General features: G+C 36.6%; 2 protein-coding genes across 7 annotated transcripts in view; one reads left to right on the top strand and one right to left on the bottom strand.

The window, feature by feature from the left end:
- Positions 1-9,325, top strand: part of LOC111194900 (uncharacterized protein KIAA2012) — a 51,301-nt gene extending 41,976 nt beyond the window's left edge. The window contains exons 19-24 of the mRNA XM_022680275.2: positions 41-446; positions 1,852-2,447; positions 3,781-3,986; positions 5,412-5,584; positions 7,532-7,751; positions 8,919-9,325. Of these exons, the coding sequence (XP_022535996.2) occupies positions 41-446; positions 1,852-2,447; positions 3,781-3,986; positions 5,412-5,584; positions 7,532-7,751; positions 8,919-9,093 (1,776 nt within the window). The 3' untranslated portion in view covers positions 9,094-9,325. The remainder of the gene's footprint in view (positions 1-40; positions 447-1,851; positions 2,448-3,780; positions 3,987-5,411; positions 5,585-7,531; positions 7,752-8,918) is intronic.
- Positions 9,326-10,611: 1,286 nt separating this feature from the next.
- On the bottom strand, positions 10,612-20,080 carry carf (calcium responsive transcription factor). 6 transcript variants are annotated; one of them, XM_049484593.1, is made up of 15 exons: positions 19,956-20,080; positions 18,708-18,862; positions 18,378-18,533; positions 17,632-17,740; positions 17,425-17,542; positions 17,208-17,289; positions 16,866-17,055; positions 16,012-16,132; positions 15,753-15,896; positions 15,374-15,649; positions 13,798-13,954; positions 13,596-13,665; positions 12,672-12,784; positions 11,896-12,211; positions 10,612-10,917 (listed from the first exon to the last, which is right to left on the bottom strand). In XM_049484593.1, exons 2-15 carry the CDS (start codon positions 18,828-18,830, stop codon positions 10,832-10,834), a joined length of 2,061 nt encoding a protein of 686 aa, XP_049340550.1. In that variant the 5' UTR covers positions 18,831-18,862; positions 19,956-20,080; the 3' UTR covers positions 10,612-10,831. The 6 variants fall into 6 exon arrangements, with proteins under 6 accessions (XP_049340550.1, XP_049340549.1, XP_049340551.1 ...); XM_049484592.1 differs by lacking the exon at positions 19,956-20,080 and having other exon boundaries at positions 18,708-19,938; XM_049484594.1 differs by lacking the exon at positions 19,956-20,080 and having other exon boundaries at positions 12,672-12,781; positions 18,708-19,938.
- Between the last annotated feature and the right edge of the window lie 1,406 nt (positions 20,081-21,486).

Below are 21,486 nucleotides of genomic sequence, written 5' to 3'. Positions count from 1 at the left end.
CCATTTTCCTGTCTCTTCGTGTTGTATTATGTCTCTACAGAAGAAAAAGAAAACGACTAAGAAACCAGAGGAGACCACAAGTCAACCAAAGAAGACCTCTACCCAACCAAAGAAGACCTCAACTCAACCTAAAAAGTCAAGAGACTCCAGAAGTCAACCAAAAGACTACAGAAGTCAAACACCTGAGTCCAGAAGTCAAACACCTGAGTCCAGAAGTCAAACACCTGAGTCCAGAAGTCAAACCCCTGAGTCCAGAAGTCGATCGAAGGAGTCCAGAAGTCGATCGAAGGAGTCCAGAAGACGATCGAAGGAGTCCAGGAGTCAAGCAAGAGATCCCAAAAGTCAACCAAAGGAGTCTAGAAGTCAATCAAAGGAGTATAGAAGTCAACCAAACAATACAATAAAGAAAAAAAAGAAAACCAAAGGTCAAGCAGCATTTGTTGTTGGTAAGTTTTAGCACTACAGAACGATTTTTTTCTTAGGGCAGGTGTCATCTTAAAATCCCAAGGCATTATGATTATGATTTGAAATCATCTGTATTGGTCTATATTTAAGTAGCCCAAACAACATATCAACACTGTATACTGATACAGATGCATCTATTGTATCAATTTCTATATATTATACATGTATTAATATCAGCAAGGAAAAAAATGAAAAAGCATGGAATATCATCTCATATTTCCCATAACAGTGCTTCTCTGTAATTTACTATAAAAAATTACATCACAGGAGAAGTAAAGAAAAAAAGATTTAAACTTTTAATAAATTCCATTTCTATTGGTAAATTTATCATGAAACACGTTATGTGCTTTCTGTTCAAGCCAGACGCTGCCGGTCATGATCATTACCATCTATGGTGCTGTCCACTTTGGGTGGTACTGCCTTCAATGACATGTTCCGCACAACTTAAGAAACTAAATGTCCCATTCATCTAATACTCACTATCATCTAATGCTTCACTCTGTTTATTCTTACTCACAAGATAACACCTCACAACTTATATAGTGTAGGTGTGGCTGTTTCCAAACCCTCCCCTGATGTAAGACTTCATGATTAATTTACATACTACTTTTCCACTTACCATTATACTTTTGGCATGTTGATGCTGATAACGTTCATGTACAAAAAAGTTTAGCTAATACCAGCCTATAGGGGTTGGACAATAAAAACTGAAACACCTGTCATTTTAGTGTGGGAGGTTTCATGGCTAAATTAGAGCAGCCTGGTGGCCAATCTTCATTAATTGCACATTGCACCAGTAAGAGCAGAGTGTGAAGGTTCAATTAGCAGGGTAAGAGCACAGTTCTGCTCTAAATATTGCAATGCACACAATTATGGGTGACATACCAGAGTTCAAAAGAGGTCAAATTGTTGGTGCACGTCTTGCTGGCGCATCTGTGACCAAGACAGCAAGTCTTTATGATGTATCAAGAGCCACGGTATCAAGGGTAAGGTCAGCACACCACCAAGAAGGACGAACCACATCCAACAGGATTAACTGTGGACGCAAGAGGAAGCTGTCTGAAAGGGATGTTCGGGTGCTAACCTGGATTGTATCAAAAAAACATAAAACCACGGCTGATCAAATCACGGCAGAATTCAATGCGCACCTCAACTCTCCTGTTTCCACCAGAACTGTCTGTCACAATAAATTATTGTGGTCTAAAACCAGGTGTTTCAGTTTCATTGTCCAGCCCCTGTAGATATGTACAGTTCAGCAGATGTCAGCTTGACTCACTTAAGCAGTTTTATACTCATAACACAAAAAGTGTTTCTCTATATATATATTAAATATTTTAACTTCCAATATTTAGATCATTCAGATAATTTGTTTCTATTTGGCCTCAGGTAAACCAAGAAAGGTTGAAAGAGAAGCAGATATACCTGGGAGACCTGAGAGAACAGCGCCCAGCAGAGAGGAGAACGATCCAGAACACCAAGCTGAGCTTGACCGCTGCTGCAGTACTCATGGACCTGCTGCAGACATTGATCAGGCCTCAGTGTACAGAGATGATCGTACAGCTGCAGGTTCCCTCAGGACTCTCAGTTCTGCTGCAGCCTCCAGCAGATCTCACGGCTCTACTCTGGCCTCCAGCAGACCTCACAGCTCTGCAGCAGCCTCCAATAGAACTCATGGTTCTGCAGCCCCCAGCAGAACTTATAGCCCTGCAGCGTATTCCTACAGAACACACAGTCCTGCTGCAACCTCCACCAGAACACACAGCTCTTCATCATATTCCTACAGAACACACAGCCCCACGGCAGCGTCCACCAGAACGCACAGTTCTACTGCCATGTACTCAGCCAGAGAGAGACCTTGGAGAACCAATAAAGCAACAAAAATTAAAACCTGTACTCCAGCACCGCTCTCTCTTACCCAGATGCCCTCCCAGTCTGCACACCACTCTCCATCAAACCCTGCCAAGCCTGGGTCAAATGGTCATGTGAGTATTTTTTGAACAGGGATCTGTATCGTGCTCCATATACAAGTAGTGCACCTCTCAAAAAATCACTTTTAACAAACTAAGCTTCAGAATCCACTGCAAAATTAGCTTTTTGTGTTTTGCACTGAAAATATAAGCCTAGTGTTGCTGACAAGTAATGAAAGCTTATGATCACCAGTTAGCATTGTGCTAACTGCATGGGTAATCTTCAGCAAAATCATGTTGCCTTATGCCAGTCCGGATAAAATCATGAGAGTCTTGCTAGAATCCAGCTGCAGTTGAGTTATGGTTGCATCATCTCAGTCGCTCAGCGTAAGGTGGTTACGATTGTAAGTTTTATTCAGTCTTTTTTGCATCCTGGTGCTCTGATAAAATCAACCGTGTTTAATATTATGGCACGTCTTGAGACTCGACTCACGCAAATAGTGACGTGAACAATGTTAACAACCAATAGGAGAGCTACGGGAAGCTGCAAGGCAAGCGCAGGAATATTTCTGTTCACTCAACCAGGGTCGTGTCCACATTCTGCAATGTCTTTTTTTATTTGATGGGAAATAATCTCAGAAGAATCTAGTTGCAGTCTTGTAAATAGTGACCCCCAGCCTTTGCAAAATCTTAGTCTGTGAATTAAAAGTCTGTGACTTGTCTTTAGGTGTGAGAGGGAGTCTTTTCAGAGTCTTTTCAAAGTTGTGTAGTGTATGGACAGCTTTTGGCCACATCAATTCCTTAAGGAATCTCAAAAACACTTGTTTTTTGTGGTTAGCGGGAATACAAATCTACAATCTTTTTGCTTATTTATTATTCCTAAACCACCTAGTGGTCTGGCCTGGAAAAGGCAATTTTGCTTACTGATTAAGTGCTCTGTTGCCACTGTACCATTAGCAAAGCTTCTGCACCATTAGCATAGCCTCTTCCCTGTTAGCATGACCCCGCACCTTAAGCATTGCTACTATGCTGTTAGCACTGCCAATGCACTGTTACTATTGCCACAAAACTGTTAGCCGCCTGCCGGCATGGCTCAGCATCTCTATCACCCATTCTCATCGTCCGTAAATATGATTGAAACAAATACTACCTTTAAAAGTAAATAACATTTAACTAAAATAGACTTGTGGCCACAGTGCAGAACTTAAAAAAAAATCAGACACTACAAATCTTTTTAGTTGCTGATTAAATACATTTGGAGTAATGAAACAACTGTAAGTTTCACCAAACTCTCACCAATTTTAACAATTCAGGACACTTATTACTGCAATCAGTTAGAATGAATGCATTTTGAATATGACCCAGCTAATGGGATGTAATGTATACACCCACTGTATAATCTCCTCAGTCCAAAAGCCCTGATGAAGCTGCAGTCCTGAGGGAGATCCAAGCCGCAGCGAAGGCTGAAAAGGCTGAACGCCGCCGGCTGGAGACGGAGAGAAAGAGGAAGGAGAAAGAAGAGGAGCAGAGGAGGGAGGAGAAGCGAGAGGAGAGGGAGGAGAAGATGAAGCTGGAGCTGGAGGAGGAGCAGAGGCAGAGAGCAGAACAGGCCAGGTAAAACTAAAGTCCAGACTAAAGGGGTCCCATCAGAAACATAATTAAAGTGCGGACTATAAAATATGCTTTTACAGGTGCATCTCAGAAAAATAGAATTTCGTGTGAAACTCATGTATTATATAGATGTATTACACACAGAGTGATCTAATTTAATCGTTTATTTATTTTATAGTTGATGGTTATTACATTACATTACATTACATTTACATTTGGCAGACGCTTTTGTCCAAAGCGACTTACAATATTGAAGTGCAAATAATAGAAGAGGTTAAATACAAAAATTATAGAAGTTAAAAATAAAACATCTATAGATAGGGCCTTAAGGAGTAGAGAAGAGGAAGAAGGAGATGAGGTTAGAATTAGTTAGTTTGTTAGAGGTGTTAAGAGAGTAAGTGCTCTTTGAAGAGCTCTGTCTTCAGGAGTTTCTTAAAGATAGTGAGAGATTCTCCTGATCTGGTAGTGGGAGGTAGTTTGTTCCACCATTGGGGAACTCTGTATGAGAACAGTCTGGATTGCTTTGTGTGAGTGTTTGGCAAAGCGAGGCGACGTTCATTGGAGGAGAGCAGTGGCCGGGAGGTAGCGTAAGCCTTCAGGAGCGAGTGCAGGTAGGAAGGAGCCTGTACTGTCATCACCTTGTAGGCGATTGTAAGAGCTTTGAATTTGATGCGAGCAGCAACCGGTAGCCAGTGGAGCTCAATGAGCAGCGGAGTGACATGTGCCCGTTTTGGCTGGTTGAAGACCAAATGGCTTATAGCTACTGAAAACACAAAAGTCAGTGTTAGAAAAAATGAATATTATATAAGACAAATTGGTACTTTTTATCATTGTGGGCAGTGTGATATAAAACATATGACATGTCTCTCAAAACCATCACTGATTGATTGAAACTTCACACTAGACCTCAAGCAGTTTGGACTGTGTGTCTCTCTACTCTTCCTCCAGACTCTGGTCCCTTAATTTCCAAATAAAATTTAAATGTAAAATTTACTGATGATCAGTGATGATTTGGAGAGACATGTCATCTGCTGGTGTTGATCCACTGTGTTATATCAAGTCTAAAGTCAGTACAGTGTTTTCCCACAAAATCTTACAGCACTTCATGTTTCCCTCTGCTGATAACTTTTACAGAGATGTGGATTTCATTTTCTAGCAGGACTTGGCACACTGCCCACACTGCCAAAAGTACCATATGGTCTTATATAATATTCTTATTGTCTAAGATACTGACTTCATGGGTTACAGGTAATGAAAACCCAAATCATCAACAATAAAAGAAATAAACACTTAAAATATATCACTCTGTGTGTAATACATCTATATAATATGTGGGTTTCACATTTTGAACTGAATTACTGAAATAAAGTAACTTTCCAATGATATTCTATTTTTTAAAGATGCACCTGTATGTGATTGATTTTACAGGTTGAGGAAGCTCAAAGAAGAGGAGGATAGACGGAGGCAGGAGGAGAGAGAGGTGGAGCGACAGAAAAGGGAGCGTGCTGAAATGGAGCGAGAGAGGAGGAGGCAGGAGGAGAAGAGGAGGCTTCTAGAGAGACTTCAGAAAGAGAGGCAGGAAGTGGAGAAGAGGAGAGCAGGTACATAGCTTTCTGTAAATCTGAAAAAACACTGAAAAATACTCAAATATAAAGGTGCTACAAACTGTACTTTACATGATGATAAATGTATTGAATCTAAAAAAAAAAACATTTTTTTTTAAATAGAAAAAAGAAACCTTTATTTCAAAAAATTTGATTCTTAAATTTAGTTTCCAAAATCTCATTTAAAAATTATTCTTTATGAAAACAAAAGTTACCTAAAGTAAATTTTGCTGCTCCTTTATTTTATGTATGTCTGCTTAAATGTTGGTAGACATTTGTTATGGATCACAAACACAACTTCAAGGTATTGGAGGTCCAGCCATCCAAAAAGCCCAGTTCTTCTACTTCACAGCTTAATACTTTTCTACAAAAATTACCCGTGTGAAAAAATATATACTTAAATTATACTGAAATACTACTTATTTGTAATTAAAATGATATAAATTTGTACTAAATATATACTCATTATACTAGTAGTATGTTATTTTCACCACTACTTAATGTAATTTAAGTATATTTGTGTGAGCTGTCCAACTGAACATATTAAAAGTGTGATTAAATATATAGTTTTAACATCACATTAATTTTGAGGAGTGTATATAAACTAGAAAAAACAAAGTCAATATATCTCATTGCTACAAGCATCAGCTGTTCTTTTACCTACACTAGACAAACTTCACTAACTAACTTTTCAATAAATTTAACTCATAAGTTTATTATCACATTTTTATTTGTCAACACAAAATAATTGAAGTAGAGTTTTATTGCAGAAATATCAACTCTTATAGACTTATTTAGTTAAGGTATAGTTTCATCATAAAAAGCACAGTTTCATAAAATAATACTTAAGCATATATTTTACTAAGTACATCACCAGTACAAGATTAGCACAGCCAAATAAAGTATACTTTTTCAAAGTACACTGAAGTACAAAAAGTATACTTTAATTATTCAGCATATAGTTCACTATTGTTATATTTAAATACACAACTTTTTCCAAGGGTAAACAAGTGATGTTCACTCAATTTCAAGCCAGGTCCTGTACTATAGTTTACTTTCAGTGGAAAATCGCCTGAGTCACTTCTAAGCAAGCCTTTGGCTACAGTGGCAAGAAATACTTTATCACTCATGTCAATGATACAACAATCTGATGACTTGAAATCATGTAGTGTGAATCTGACATAACTTTTATAATGGTGACACCAGTATTTCCCACAGAGGCTCAGTGCATGGGTTATAGTGACCTCTGGTGGTAAAGAAGAGCATCTATGCTCACTTTACAACACATCCAGAATCACATGCTTATTATCACACAGTCTCACTCAAAAAGAGACCTCTATAGCTCTGGAAAAATTAAGAGACCACTTAAAAATGATGAGTTTCTTTTGATTTTACCAAATTAAAAACCTCAGGAATATAATCAAGAGAAAGATGGATGATTACAAGCCATCAGGCCAAGCTGAACTGCTTGAATTTTTGCACCAGGAGTGGCATAAAGTTATCCAAAAGCAGTGTGTAAGACTGGTGGAGGAGAACATGCCAATATGCATGAAAACTGTGATTACAAACCAGGGTTATTCCACCAAATATTGATTTCTGAACTCTTTATGAATATGAACTTGTTTTCTTTGCATTATTTGAGTTCTGAAAGCTCTGCATCATTTTTGTTATTTCAGCCATTTCTCATTTTCTGAAAATAAATGTGAATGTAATGTTGTTTTTTTTAGTTTATAGAATAAAACAACAATGTTCATTTTACTCAAACATATATCTATAAATAGCAAAATAAGAGAAACTGATTCAGAAACTGAAGTGGTCTCAATTTTTTCCAGAGCTGTATATTTAGCACCACTAAACACATTTAAAAACATGTAGCAGAACATTAAATTATATTAAGATTCTTAACATGATGAATGTCTGTTCTGATTTCTCTGCTGAATGTAGCCGAGTTAAAGCGTCAGCAGCAGGAGGAGGAGGCTGAGAGAGAGAGGGAGAGGATCAAACTGCAGGGGATGGATGAAAGTGAGAGGATAGAGTACTTACGCAGGAAGAAGGAGGATGAGGAGGAGAAGAGGAGGATAGCAGAGAAGAGGAGGAGAGAGGAGGAGGAAGCAGCACGGCAGGCTGAGGAGGAGGCAAGACTACTGGCTGAACTGTTTGAAAGGTATTTCACATTTTAATTTCACACTCTCTACCTGAACTCTCTACAGCTCTGTAATGCTACATTTTAAGCACTACCTGCAGTCAGGTCTCTCAGTCAGAGCAGCTGCACTAACCAGAAGATTAGATTTAGCAGTAGCTATATATGTATATATATATATAAGGAGTTCTTTATATACTTAGTCTAAATAATTTTTTTCTTTTTGGAAATCTGTTTTCTGTATGTTTATCACTTGGGCAATTCTCACAAAACTGCTACAAACTATATGTAAACATTCTGCAAATCAATTTTAGATTTATATTATTTAAAATATTTATATTATTTAATAAACACAAAAAAATCCCAGAGCTGTATATATACTTTGTCAATTTAGTATATTACTTTACGGATTTGAAAAATAAACTTTGGAAAAACATTATTTAGACATTTATCTTCAAATATTTCTGTGTTGCAACAATGAGAATTCAGTCACCCAAGTTTAAAAATGTCATTTACTTTAATTAATTAATGAATTTAAATATACTTTTTAAAAAAAATAAACAAGGCAACCCTTAAATATAATTATTTGCCTGTGTTGGGAAAGTGACATAAAATAGCTAAATACTATGTTTTGTAATGTATTATATGTAATATAATGTAATGTAATATATTTAACAGGTTTGTTCACATTCCAGCTTGATCACTCTCATAACATTGACTTGTATTATGAAAAAAAAAAAACAAAGATGAGAATTTCTTGGTATTTTTACTTTAGTTTGCTGTGATATGTTTCTTATTATGGATATTTATTTTTGCTTTTTTAAATTAGAAACAAATTGTGTATTAATTTACTTTTTAAAGTAAATACCCTTCAACTGAATGCTTTCATTGTGTTACAGCATAAAATACAATTGTCATAAAATGGTAAAATACTACTACTAATACTTGTAGCTGCTGACTAAGCGCACTGTTTAAAATCACACCAAGCTCTATAATCCTAGATTGATAATCATTTAAAAAAGAGAATGAGTAACTCAGAGCATCAATTTGTTTCCCTCATTAATGCAAACTCAATTATTAAATGAAACTGTAACATTTTGAAATATTTATTCAGTGTAAGATTTAGACAAGGTGATTTACATCAGCTAAAAAGAGATCTCTCGAGATGTGCTGCATTCTTCTCTCTCACAGGCAGAGAGCAGCACTGGAGCAACAACTCAACTTCAGCAGAAGTCTGTTTGTGGAGACTGAGGGTCTGGAGCAGACGCAGGACATCTCTCGGCCCTGGGTTTTCTCTTACTTCAGTCTGATGAAGCTGCTGGGATTAGTGGAAGCTCCGGAGGAGCTGGTGGAAGAGGTGCTGTAGCTTCCTGTATTTCCAGTGCTACCTAGCTTTAGCAAGAGTTAAAACCAAAAACAAAAACACAGATTCTGTCCCTGCTGTAAGCTGTTTCGTGTTGGTATTAGGTACTGATCGAAAACTATTTGTCAAGTTGTCATATTTACACTGAATGTTTACAGCTGGACTATTAGGAGCTGTGAAGCCGGATACTCTGGTGTAATTATGTTTAGGTTGGATTAAACAGTTGGCTGAAGAAGCACATTGTTTCATTTGGATAATTGTAATGTTTTGTAATAATAACAAAAAATATATATAGTTTATTCTGGCCAAAAAATCATACAGAGAAAATTACAGCTGTCCAGACTTCAACAAGCAAATTATTTTTCGCACTATAAGCCTTACTGAATTATAAGGCACAATATGCAACACTATTAAGGAACAGGGGTGTCATTTTCCTTTTAATTCAGCAGGTCTCACCGCAGGTGGTTTGGGTAAGTAAAGTAAAGCTAAGCTTAGTAAACAAAATTATAATTCTTAAAAAATATATATATTTTAAGTCAAATGAGCACTGGATGTTAATTTACACAGATTTCTCTAATAGAAACCCTTTATTTGGGTGAGTAAAGTGCATTAGCATTAGTGGCTAACCGTGGTTAGCGCTAGTAAATGCCACCCAACAGAGTGTTCCAGTGAGCCAGACTGCAGTCCGATACTCACCTCGGAACAGCAAAGAGCTTGCACTTGGCACGGTTAGCGGCTAATGCTAATACTGCTGCAGTCTCAGTGCTGAAGAAACTTCACTGAAATTCCTGTATAATGCTGCACTTCAGCAAAGTGCTCCTTAATACCTGACTAAATAAAATTCATAAATAAGGCACACTGACGATTTTTTTGAAAATTAAAAGATTATAAGTGCGCCTTACAGTGCAAAAAATATGGTACGCAAACAAATAGTAATTAATAGGTGAAGTATGTTTTACTTAGAATTATAACACATAATATATCCAGGGGTAATGATAAATTATCCAATAGAATTGAAAATCATTTCACACTAACTTTTCTTCTACTGTAAAATTATCATTTTGGAGACCAACTTAAATAAACAGTATAATTAGTTAAGGGAAGTCAAATGATCTTATGAAGCTTTTATCTTCACATAAGATTTTTTTAAACAGAGTATTCAAACAGTTCATGAGTAATCGGAATATTTTTTGGTAACCAATGGAGCCTATGCACTTTATGTGAAAAGCCCTAACATTTTTTATATCTAAATCTTCTAAATTCATCTAAAATACCTACAGGAATGTTTAATGCACACATATTTTCCTAAAATTGTTGGTTCATTCACCTAGAACGCCTCATTCAAACTCTGATACTTTAGGTCATCTTACCATGAGCACACTGACCAGCTTCACTCACAAGATAACACCTCATATTTTCAAGCCATCTTCTGAGGTAACACTTAATGTTCAATGTAAAGTTTGCTATCCCATGACTTCTGGCATATAAAACATATAAAGCAAGGACACAAAAGGGCACAAATGACTTTCATCTCATTCATCCTTCTCTGCATTTATTGCACATCTGCACTCTCAATAAATTAATACATAATTTATTTATAACAAAAAAACAAACATGGAAACATGGGTTGCATAGGTTGCCATGTTCAGTCAGTAACACAGTTCACAGTAAATCAGTCCACATTGATCAGTTTCACTGTGAAAATATCAGGATACAAGACTTCATTGGTTAAATAGTGGTTCTAGCCTTGGTCTCTGGATTGCTCTGTTGAAATGTCTGTCGATTTCACTTCAATGCCATCCTCAACCTCCACTGAAGCAGGATGAGCTACGGGGAAAAAACACAAGAACAGCACTGTGGGTTTAAGGAGCTAATGAAAATGCTTTTTTCTTATGAGGACCTCATTGTTTAAACATGCAGAACATTATTGTGTTATGACTCTTAATTGCTTATGTATTCTGCACATCAACATAAATTTCACTATGAAATAAATATATTATATATAACATTTGGTAATATATATATATATATTATATGTACTCTGGAATTATACAGCTCTGGAAACATTTAAGAGACAACGTGCATTTCTAGGTATATGTTTTTGATTAAAATGAGCAATGTTGTTTTTTTCCTATAAACTACGAACAACATTTCTCCCAAATTCCAAATAAAAATATTGTCATCTAGAGCATTTATTTGCAGAACATGAGAAATGGTCAAAATAATGAAAAGGGTACAGAGCTTTCAAACCTTAAATAATGCAGAGAAAACAAAGGTTTTAATAATTCAGAAACCAATATTTGGTCAAATAACCCTGGTTTAAATCACAATTGTCATGCATCTTGTCATGTTCTCCTCCACTAGTTTTACACACTGCTTTTGGATTACTTTATGCTACTCCTGGTACAAACATTGCTTGGTTATAGTCTAGAGGTTTTTTTAATTTGGTAAAATCAAGGAAAAATGTCTTTCAATTGTTAGTTTAAGATTATCATTAAGTAGTCTTTTATTTTTGTCCAAAGCTGTATATATCGACACTGTCCAATAAAAAAATTAGTTTACTGTATTACATGCAATTTCTTGATGAATGGACCAAAATAAATTCTCCAAAATTACCTGAAATACACTCTTTATAAATTGAATTTCATTTAAAGTTAGGAAGGTTTTATCTTTCTACTGTAAAGTTGCTGTTTTGAAGATGTTTTTCATTGGACAGCAATGATAGGTAGTTCTTCTTTACATTGCAACACAGTTTGCATGACAGAAACAATATATAGCTATATCTGCAGTATCTCCACGGCTCACCTATGCTGAATGGATCCACAATGTGCACTGGAATGGTCTGGCCGTCTTCTAGTAGGATTTGCGTGACCCCTTCCTCAGTCCCCCCGGCATCCATGGTGGAGATGTTAACCAGCTGACCCATACCCAGCAAGCCCGGAGGCCCAGGCACAGCTGCAACCTCTCCAGCTGCAGAGCTAGACTGCAGGAAGGAAGACGGGTTCAGGAACAGAGTCTGTGGGTTCAGAGGGTTGGAGGGGTCAGCGGGCTCTACTGCTGAAACAGACTGCTGTGCAGGAGAGCCCTCTGCTGGACACGTGGCTGACTGCAACTGCACACACTGACACAAGAAAATCAACCCAGATTAAAAAATACAATAATAACAGTACATACTGTTTAATTTAGAACCAGTTACAACAATGTTTTTGAATTAATATTCAGCATATGCTCAGACAAATTATATGACAATTGTATCATAACTGCACAGATGTGATTTATAGTTCACAGATGAGCATTAGCATGCACAGTAGTACATTATTATTCATCTGTATTTTTTGTTAATCAGGCTCATTTGTTTTTTCATTAAGCACTTGATATGAAGATTAATGAAGCTATTTATCTAATCAGATCAGCTAGAGCTGTGTCTGACACATCTGTAGGCAATGCAGAGCTACTGCAGAACATAAGGGGGAAAAAACGCAGCTTTACATATGTAATATATATATATATATATATATATATATATATATATATATATATATATATATATATATATATATATATATACACACCATACATACCTGCAGTTGTGCAAAGATCTTTGGCTGAAGTGAGGTCAGAGAGCTGAAGAAGTGAACGGCCTCAGAACAAAGAGTATCACTCTCTTCTAAAAGATCTTCTTTCTTAGAGTCTTCTAAACAACAATATAACAACAATTACTCCACAAATCACTATTCAAATGTACAATCTATGTACAAAAGTATCAGGACACCTGCTCATTTATTGTTTCTTCAAAGATCAGGATTTAAAAAAAATTATTTTAAAGTTTAAACGAGCGCTGAATGTTAATCTACACAGATTTCTCTCCTAAAAACAGTTTATTTGGGTGAGTAAACCGCTTTCATTTGTTTAACATTAGCTTTCGCAGCTAACAACCAGCAGACGATGCCACACTGAGGAACCCTGAGTGTGTTCTGGTAAGCCAGGGCGATATAAACTAGCAGTTCGACGCATTTAGCTTGTTTTAACACGGTAAACGTGCAGACTACAATCTGATAATACTCACCTCTAAATGGCTAAAGAGCTAGCGTTTAGCACAGTTAGCAGCTAATGCTAATACTGCTCCAGCCTCAGTGCTGAAGAGCTTAACTGAAACTCCTGTATAATGCTGTTCTTCAAGGGAGTGGCTTAACTGCTCCTTACAACCTGACTGATAAAATTCATACATAAGGAGCACTGGATTATAATGCACACTGGCGATTTTTAGTAAAATTAAAAGATTTTAAGTGAACCTTATTGTGCAAAAAATATGGTAGATGTTTGTGATCGTCCCTCCTTAACTCACTTTTACAGTCCATGTCTGATCAAGTGGACAGTGTCAATAAAGCAAATTGACATTTTTACCTCTCTAAAAAATGTACTCTAAAATATATACTTAGAGTGTTTTTAAGGTATATCAGCGCCACAAACTTGGATAAGCCACAGACTGTGTATGTATATTTTACCATCAATAGAGGCAGGGGTCAGTGTCAAGGTCACAGTCTCTGTAAGGAGGTTCTCACCCTCTGGCTTCCACTGTTTGGGACAAAGAGAGTCAAATTAAAATCACTCTACAGTTTTCTTGCACTTGTTGTTTATTAAGATACATAATAATCTAATCTTATCTAATCTAATAAATTATAATAAATATCATATAAAATCCCACACCTCAGATCCTGGAGAGACCAGTACTACATCTGTCAGATGCAGGTATTTCTGAGCTTCATGCATGTGGTTCTTGATGTCATTGACAGTGGGGAAGTAGCACAGATTGTGTCTCTCTGGCACACTGTCTGCCTTAAACATCTCACGTTCTACAAACTTCCTATAGAAAGAGTGAACAAAAGCAGATATTTGTGTTTACTGGTTTCTTTGCTTTAGGCTAAGGTGCCAGTTTATTAGTTACAAACTGCAGGCTGCAAATTTTCAGCCTCAGTTCAGGTTCACTTAAGAACCGGAATGAGCAAAAAAAATCTATCTTTAAAGAAGTAGACACTCATGAGGAATGAAACAGTTGCCTGGTCAGAACAATTCAGTCCCTTAATAGGTTACACTGATAAAAGGCTCTAAATTTCAGCAAAACAGCATGTGGTTACTTAGCTGGCCTGCTTGTGAGGAACAGTGCAGGTCAGTAGTGGCAGTGTGATGATGTAGAAAACTGCCAAAACAGAGTTTCGCCAGTGTTGTTTGTTCTTTCAAGGGGAAAGTTCTGTATGATACAATTTCAAACTCAAGTCATATTTCCTTTCAAAAATTTCACAAATGTTTGGTGTAATTATATTGGCATATTGGAAATGTTGGCAGAAAACTTCATTACAGTTATGCTTTTACTTTAAATGCTGTAGGCTGTATAAAATTAGGAATTAAAAAAAAAAACTAATTCTTCTTTCAGCCAAATCTATGATGGATGGATGGATGCTTTATTGGATGATTACAGAGGAAAATTCTGGACATCCAGTAGCAGCAGGTAAACATGGTACACGGAAGTTACCACAAAAGAATCAGGTATAAATCATACTGATGAAAAATACAATAAAAATAAAAGTAGAGTCTGTTTAGTGTGTAATGGAGGTAGTGCAGTTATACATAGTAAAACAACAATAAATGGCTGTGTTACAGCCAGTTATAAACAGCCAAACAAAACGAGGAGTTCCCACCTATTAAGTGCTTAAATCTTCACGTCAGCCCAAAAACATTTACCACACTGGGAGCACAAACACCCCAGACTGTTGTGCAACTCCATTATTTAGCTGAGCTTTGGGTTGATAATTTTAGAATATCAGAAGCAACTTTATGTCATGATTTAACCATTTGTAAGGCCAGTGGTTAAGTGGATTGCCATTGCTTTACATAAGCCGGATACGTGTGCCGGGTTCACCATGTGTATGCAGTGTATGTGAAGCAATAATAAAAGAAAGGCACAACATTTTGTTCAGGCACAAAATTAATGTTTTGCACATCATTACTAAATGCGACTTCATTGTGTTCTATCGAAATAGAAAACTGAAGTCCTCATATGTGGACATAATTTTTCTCAGAAACTACACCATGTAAAAAGATAATTCTTTGTTTCTACACTAATCAGATGCCAATTAGCCCAAATAGCAAAGAGAAATAAAAAATGCATGTCATGAAAGATTTCGAGTCTTTTAGGAGGTTAATTGTATTTACTATACATTGCCAATGTTCTTTTTTTAATCAGTTCCAGTGAGTTCCAGCTACTAAAGCTCAGCCAAAATCATACCTGAGCTGCTTGCGAATAGAGTAGACTTGGTTACATCCTCGTGCCACCAGCTCATTAATCTTCTCTGCCACTAGAGGGTGCAGTCGTGATGGAACCAAACTGACATCTTCCTCCTCTACAACTTCCTCTCCATCTTTCTGAACTTCCTCATCTTCATCATTCTCCTCTTCATTCTCCTCCTTTGGAAAGCCAGGCTGCTCAGGGGGTGGGGGGAGAAGTGCTATGTCTATATCATGATAAAGGTGGGCCTTCTGGGTGGGAAGCTGAATATAATACCTGTTTGGTTGAAAAAAAAAAGAAAAAAAAACTACTGTGATTGTGAAGCACAAAAAAACAGTATATTATAGTAACAGAATTAAATTCAGAGACCATTTTATACCTGATGACACCCCCAGTGTCCCACAGTTTCTTCTTTAGGTTGCAGAAGGCTTTCTCCTGCTCCTGCCGTACTAACTTCTTGTCTACCTTTGGGTCTACAGGAACCTTATAGTCAGGAAATTTTCGTACTTTCTTGATATATATTCTGCAGAAAGAAATGTTTAGTTTAAGGTAAACCTAGACAAAGTAACATCCAAAAAAATGCCACGTCAATGATCATCATAATTATATCCAATCCAAACCAATTATACTAAATGTACCTTGCAGGACAGGTAGCTTTATAACTGGGGTTTTGGCTGGTTTCTTGTCCAGTTCCTTTTTTGAGCTGGACACCTTTCCTCCGTGGTCCAAACTGACACTCCATCACAATAGCCCTACTTCCTAATAATCAAGAAAAAAGGGATGTTTAAAAAACAGACACCCACACTGTAAGATCACCTATACATAATTATATACTTATATATACAGTGGTCACACAATATATATATATACAGCTCTGGACAAAAATTAAGAGACTTCAGTTTCTGAATAAGTTTCTCTGATTTTGCTATTTATAGGTATATGTTTGAGTAAAATAAACATTATTGTTTTATTCTATAAACTACCGACAACATTCCTCCCAAAATTCCAAATAAAAATATTGTAATTTAGAGCATTTAATTGCAGAAAACGAGAAATGGCTGAAATGACAAAAAGATGCAGAGCTTTCATATGCAAAGCAAACAAAAAACTCATATTCATAAAATTTTAGAAATTTTAGAGATTAGAAATCGGTATTTGGTGGAAAAACTCTGTTTTTTAATCACAGTTTTATGCATTGGCACATTCTCCTCCACCAGTCTTGCACGCTGCTTTTGGATAACTTTATGTCACTCCTGGTGCTAAAATTCCAGCAGTTCAGCTTGGTTTGATGGCTTTTGATTATCCACCTTCCTCTTGATTTTATAACAGAAGTTTTTAATTTGGTCAAATCAAAGAAACTCATCATTTTAAAACAGTCCCTTATTTTTTTCCAGAGCTGTATACATAAAAATTGGCAAAAATATTAGATATATTCACTAAATAAATAATCTTTTAATAGAAAATAATACTATGGGCAGTAAAGGCCACCTACCAGCATTTACAAATGGTATGCCATCATATGGCACGTACTGAGACTTCCACATAAGGCGGCTGGCAGGCTTGGCTGGTGAGGGAGACTGGCGGGTGCCAAACACAGAGTGAGTCTGCTGCTTATGCAGAAGCAACACAGCCTCCAGCTCAGCTTCTGTGTTACAGTAACCACGGTACGAGTCCCCAATTTTCTTCTCCACACAAAACAAGCTTCATTAACCAAGACTGATATCAAGCACTTTAAGCATTATAATAAATCAACTGAACCTTTAACCAAAATAATCCATAATGATAAACAATTAAAAAAAATTGTTTTGTCTTTGAGTTTATTGTGATAATGTACCTCACAGCTACGAAGCCTCTTCGCCCAATTTGGAGCACTTGTAGGCAGACACTTTGGTGAAGGCACATACTCATCTAGAGAACTGATCAATAAGTTTAATAACATAAATTAGAGAAAGAAGGACAGCCTTAGTGTAACACCATGTATACGTGCTAGTTACTGTTACGTAATGAAATCATAAAAGCTTACATACATGTTAAATATTATATTAACTCACATTTCTGTCTCAGCCTTGACAGATGTGGCATTTGAGGAAGTTACAGTGGTTGAAGTGTTGGCACTGCAGTCACTGGTAGCTGCACTGAGGGTGGGCTTATTTTCTTGATTGGAACCTGCTGTGCAAAAAGCAGACAGTCGTACCATTCCATTAATTTCTAGCTTAGATTTGTGAATATGTAATAAACCAAACTTATATTTGGTTTACCTGAAACTGCTGCATTCAGCATTTGTCCATTAGGCAGCAACACTCGTGTTCCTCCAAGTTGATTGGATGGGATAACATATAACTGTCCATTTTCTGACTGGCCAATCACCTGGAGACAACATTTAACACCATTTATGTTTTTGTATTCTGTAACTTATATAAGGACACAATTTTAACAAAATCTATAATAATCTATAATATCTATAATAATATTTATGTAGATTGTCAGTAAAGTTAGCGTTAGCAAAACTAATAAGCCCATAGTTGATATTGTTTTAGGCATGCTTAGAAAATTTCTTTTAAAATGTAAGATGAACTGATATAGACCAATTACAAACCATTAAAAAAAGCAGATTTTGCATGCAATCTTTTAGGTGCCAGGTCAAAAGTCATTTCTAAAGTGGTTTCTTTGAGTATCCACTGTATACTTAGTGGTGCTAACTATATCATATGAATTAATAAGAAATAACACACACATAAAATAATAAGCTATAAAATGTCACTTCCTTTGTGCTGGATTTTAACACTTTTAAATTTCAGAAAATATAGAGAAATGATAGAAATGGAGGGTTAAGGTGCCTCAAAGGATTAAAGGGTGTGGAAGAAAACTAACATACAAAAATTAGCACATATGAGATTACTGTTAAATTTATTGCCAATTAAAATGAACCACTAAACACACAAATACAATACAATACTATCACTAGTGTATTATAAATCCCACATTGCCTGAAATATGTTCTCACCATGCACTCACACTGAAGTGGTCGCCCATCTGGATCAAAAATGACAACACTGCCTGTCTGCAGTGTGGATAAATTCTGATAGGATGTAGAGTTCTCAGAGACTGTGGTTGTAAATGAATCCTCTTTAAGGTGCATATCTGTGTTTATACCCAGTTTCTGTAACACAGAACACAGACACACTCATTTTATTAATGTGTAAATATCTCTAAAAAACAAGGATCTAAAACAGTCTAGTCTAAACCTGTACTGACACCATATCCCAGATCAGACTGAATATTGTAAACTAAATATAATCAATCTGATTATATTCTGTTGATAAAATGTTCTCACCGATTCTGATCCATTCGCCGAGGGTTTCATGCTTTTGTTCACACTGCTGTTCTCTGCTGCACAGAAGCCAGCTTGTAGAAATTCACAGGCATGTCCCACATTCCTCCTCTCCTTCTCTTTCATGTTGTGTAGCTATAGCAGACATGAACTCCAGTCTAAAACAAAGAGGATTTTGTGGATTAGGATTACAGAACTAAAGATACATTGACAGGATGTTCAGACAAGACCATATTCATTCTTAGGTTTTTAAGAATAAAGGTATTTAATGAAAAAGCTACATTAAAGGATAAGGGAGTTAGCTCGCTAATAAACAGCCAAGCTATAGCTGTTAAAATGACAAGAAACTAACAATATGGTATGGTGTGTGTGTGTGTGTGTGTGTGTATATATATTGAAACATCTAGAATATAATCAAGAGGAAGATGTTCACAAGCCATCATACCAAGCTGAACTTTTAATTTTTGCACCAGGAGTGGCGTAAAGTTATCCAAAAGCAGTGTGTAAGACGGGTGGAGGAGAACATGCCAACTGTGATTAAAAAACAGGGTTATTCCACCAAATATTGATCTCTGAACTCCTAAAACTTTATAAATATGAACATTTATTTTGCATTATTTAAGGTTTGAAAGCTCTGCATCTTTTTTTTGTTTGTTAATTTGAGCATTTCTCATTTTCTGCAAATACGTACTCTATATGACAATAACTTTGTTTGGAATTTGGGAGAAATGGTGTATAACTAATAAAATCATATTAGACTGTTCAGAATAAAAAATATTTTAATGATAATGTTTGTTTTTACACGTTTTTAATTCAAATCCAGTGTTTATAGTGTTATTCATGGTGCATATCGGTGAATTCACAGAGCTAAATAAATTTAACGTTGTTGTGTAAAGAAAAGCTGATAATAAATATACTGAAATAAATATGGGTTGTATTTGATAATCCAGCCTGCAGTTAATTACCCATAATGAACAATGTGGTAAACAGGCTGTGTTCAGTAGTCTCTCAGCTAGAATCACAGTGATCTCAGTGTTAATGTTAGTGGACGGGGGTGTTCGGCTGAATGCGCTACATTAGTAAAGTCAGTCAGCAGCAGATAAACGCTGTAAAATAAGGTTAAATGAAAGACTGCAGTTATTAAAGGAGAGATTACGCTGTTCTCTGCCTCAGCGCTGCGCTGCCTCTGCAGAGAGGGCTAACCGCTAGCACGCACGCCTCTAAACCGGGCTTTAAATCACAGTGAGATACCCGCCTGCAGGCGTCCAGCGCGCAGCTGCAGCCCGGCCGCGGTCGGTATAAACAGAGCTGCTGAGATCCAGAGCGAGTCTGCTCAACCTCGTCTTCATCCAGCCCCAGCTCCCCTCAAACCAGCAAACGCGGAGTCACACCAGCTTTATGGACCTCAGCGGCCGCCGTACCTTAAAGAGCCAGAGCTCTGGGAACTGAGATTTTATTTATTTAATTTTAGAATAATAATATAATAATTATTATTCTTTATTCTTAATGTGTTGTTAATTGACATTTTCTCAGTTATATTCATAAATATATGTAATAAAAAAATACATTAATAATAAAACACTGGTAACTGTTATTTATACCCCTTATGTGCGCATATCACTAAAACTACATATCCCAGCAGCCCACACTGCAATATAACTCCATCAGTTTCACTCCAGCATATACAGCTCTGGAAAAAAATAAGAGACCACTTCAGTTTCTCTGATTTTGCTATTTATAGGTATATGTTTGAGTAAAATGAACATTGTTGTTTTATTTTATAAACTATAGACAACATTTCTCCCAAATTCCAAAAAAAATATTGTAATTTAATAATGCAATAAAAAACAAAATAATGCAAAGAAAAAAAATCATATTTCATAGTTTTATGAGTTCAAAAATCAATATTTGGTGGAATAGCCCCAGTTTTCATGCATCTTAGCGTGTTCACCTCCACCAGTCTTACACACCGTTTTGGATAACTTTATGCCACTACTGGTACAAAAATTCACTTCTTGTGTTTCAAAGTGTTACATATTTTTATTTTTTAATGTACACACTCCAGACATATATTCTAATGGTGTATAACCAGTAAAAGATGTTAGACTAATCAGGATTAAGTTATTTTAGTGATAATGGACTGTGCACTTTTTCACCACTATGGGGAGACATGTCCCAAGGAGCTACAGTTACTATGTGTGTCATTCATACAAGAAATATATTTTAAACAAAAAAAAACTTGTCTTTGGTATTAAATGCAGATGTATTTGGTTATACATTTTTTTTTGAGGGGGGAGGGGTTGTCCTTGCCTCTGACATGCAGCTGATGGTCAGTTTGAGGATTTACAGTGAGAGATAATGATTCCTAAACCTTCATGCACCCACACTGTTTATTCTTCGGTCAGGAAAGCTCTGTCTCAGCATTCCACCAGCAAAAACAGGAAAAGATTGGTGGAAGCGCTGGACCTGGAGAAGTGCTTCTGTGGATGACTGTGTTGAACCAGCTGATCCTTTGTCATGTCTAAACTAACAGCACTGTCTGAGCTGAGCCTGTAACAATGAGGGTTGCACGCTCAGGGCGAAGAGAAAAAGTGAGGAATCTGGGCCTGTAATCCCAGGCTGGGAGTGAGGCCTGTCCCGGTCTGACCCACAGGCAGAGAGATTAGAGAAAGAATAGCTTCAAGGCCTGAGAGAGGAACTTTCCGAGAGGGAGACGGGCAAACTCACACAACCTCACCTTTGATGTAAAACGGCACAGGGTCAGTTAGAGAGGGGAAGAGGG

This window comes from Astyanax mexicanus, chromosome 11, assembly GCF_023375975.1.
Source record: "Astyanax mexicanus isolate ESR-SI-001 chromosome 11, AstMex3_surface, whole genome shotgun sequence".
Classification (NCBI taxonomy): domain Eukaryota; kingdom Metazoa; phylum Chordata; class Actinopteri; order Characiformes; family Acestrorhamphidae; genus Astyanax; species Astyanax mexicanus.
The sequence above is the reverse complement of the archived record's forward strand: the minus strand, read 5'-3'. Positions and strand labels throughout refer to the sequence as shown.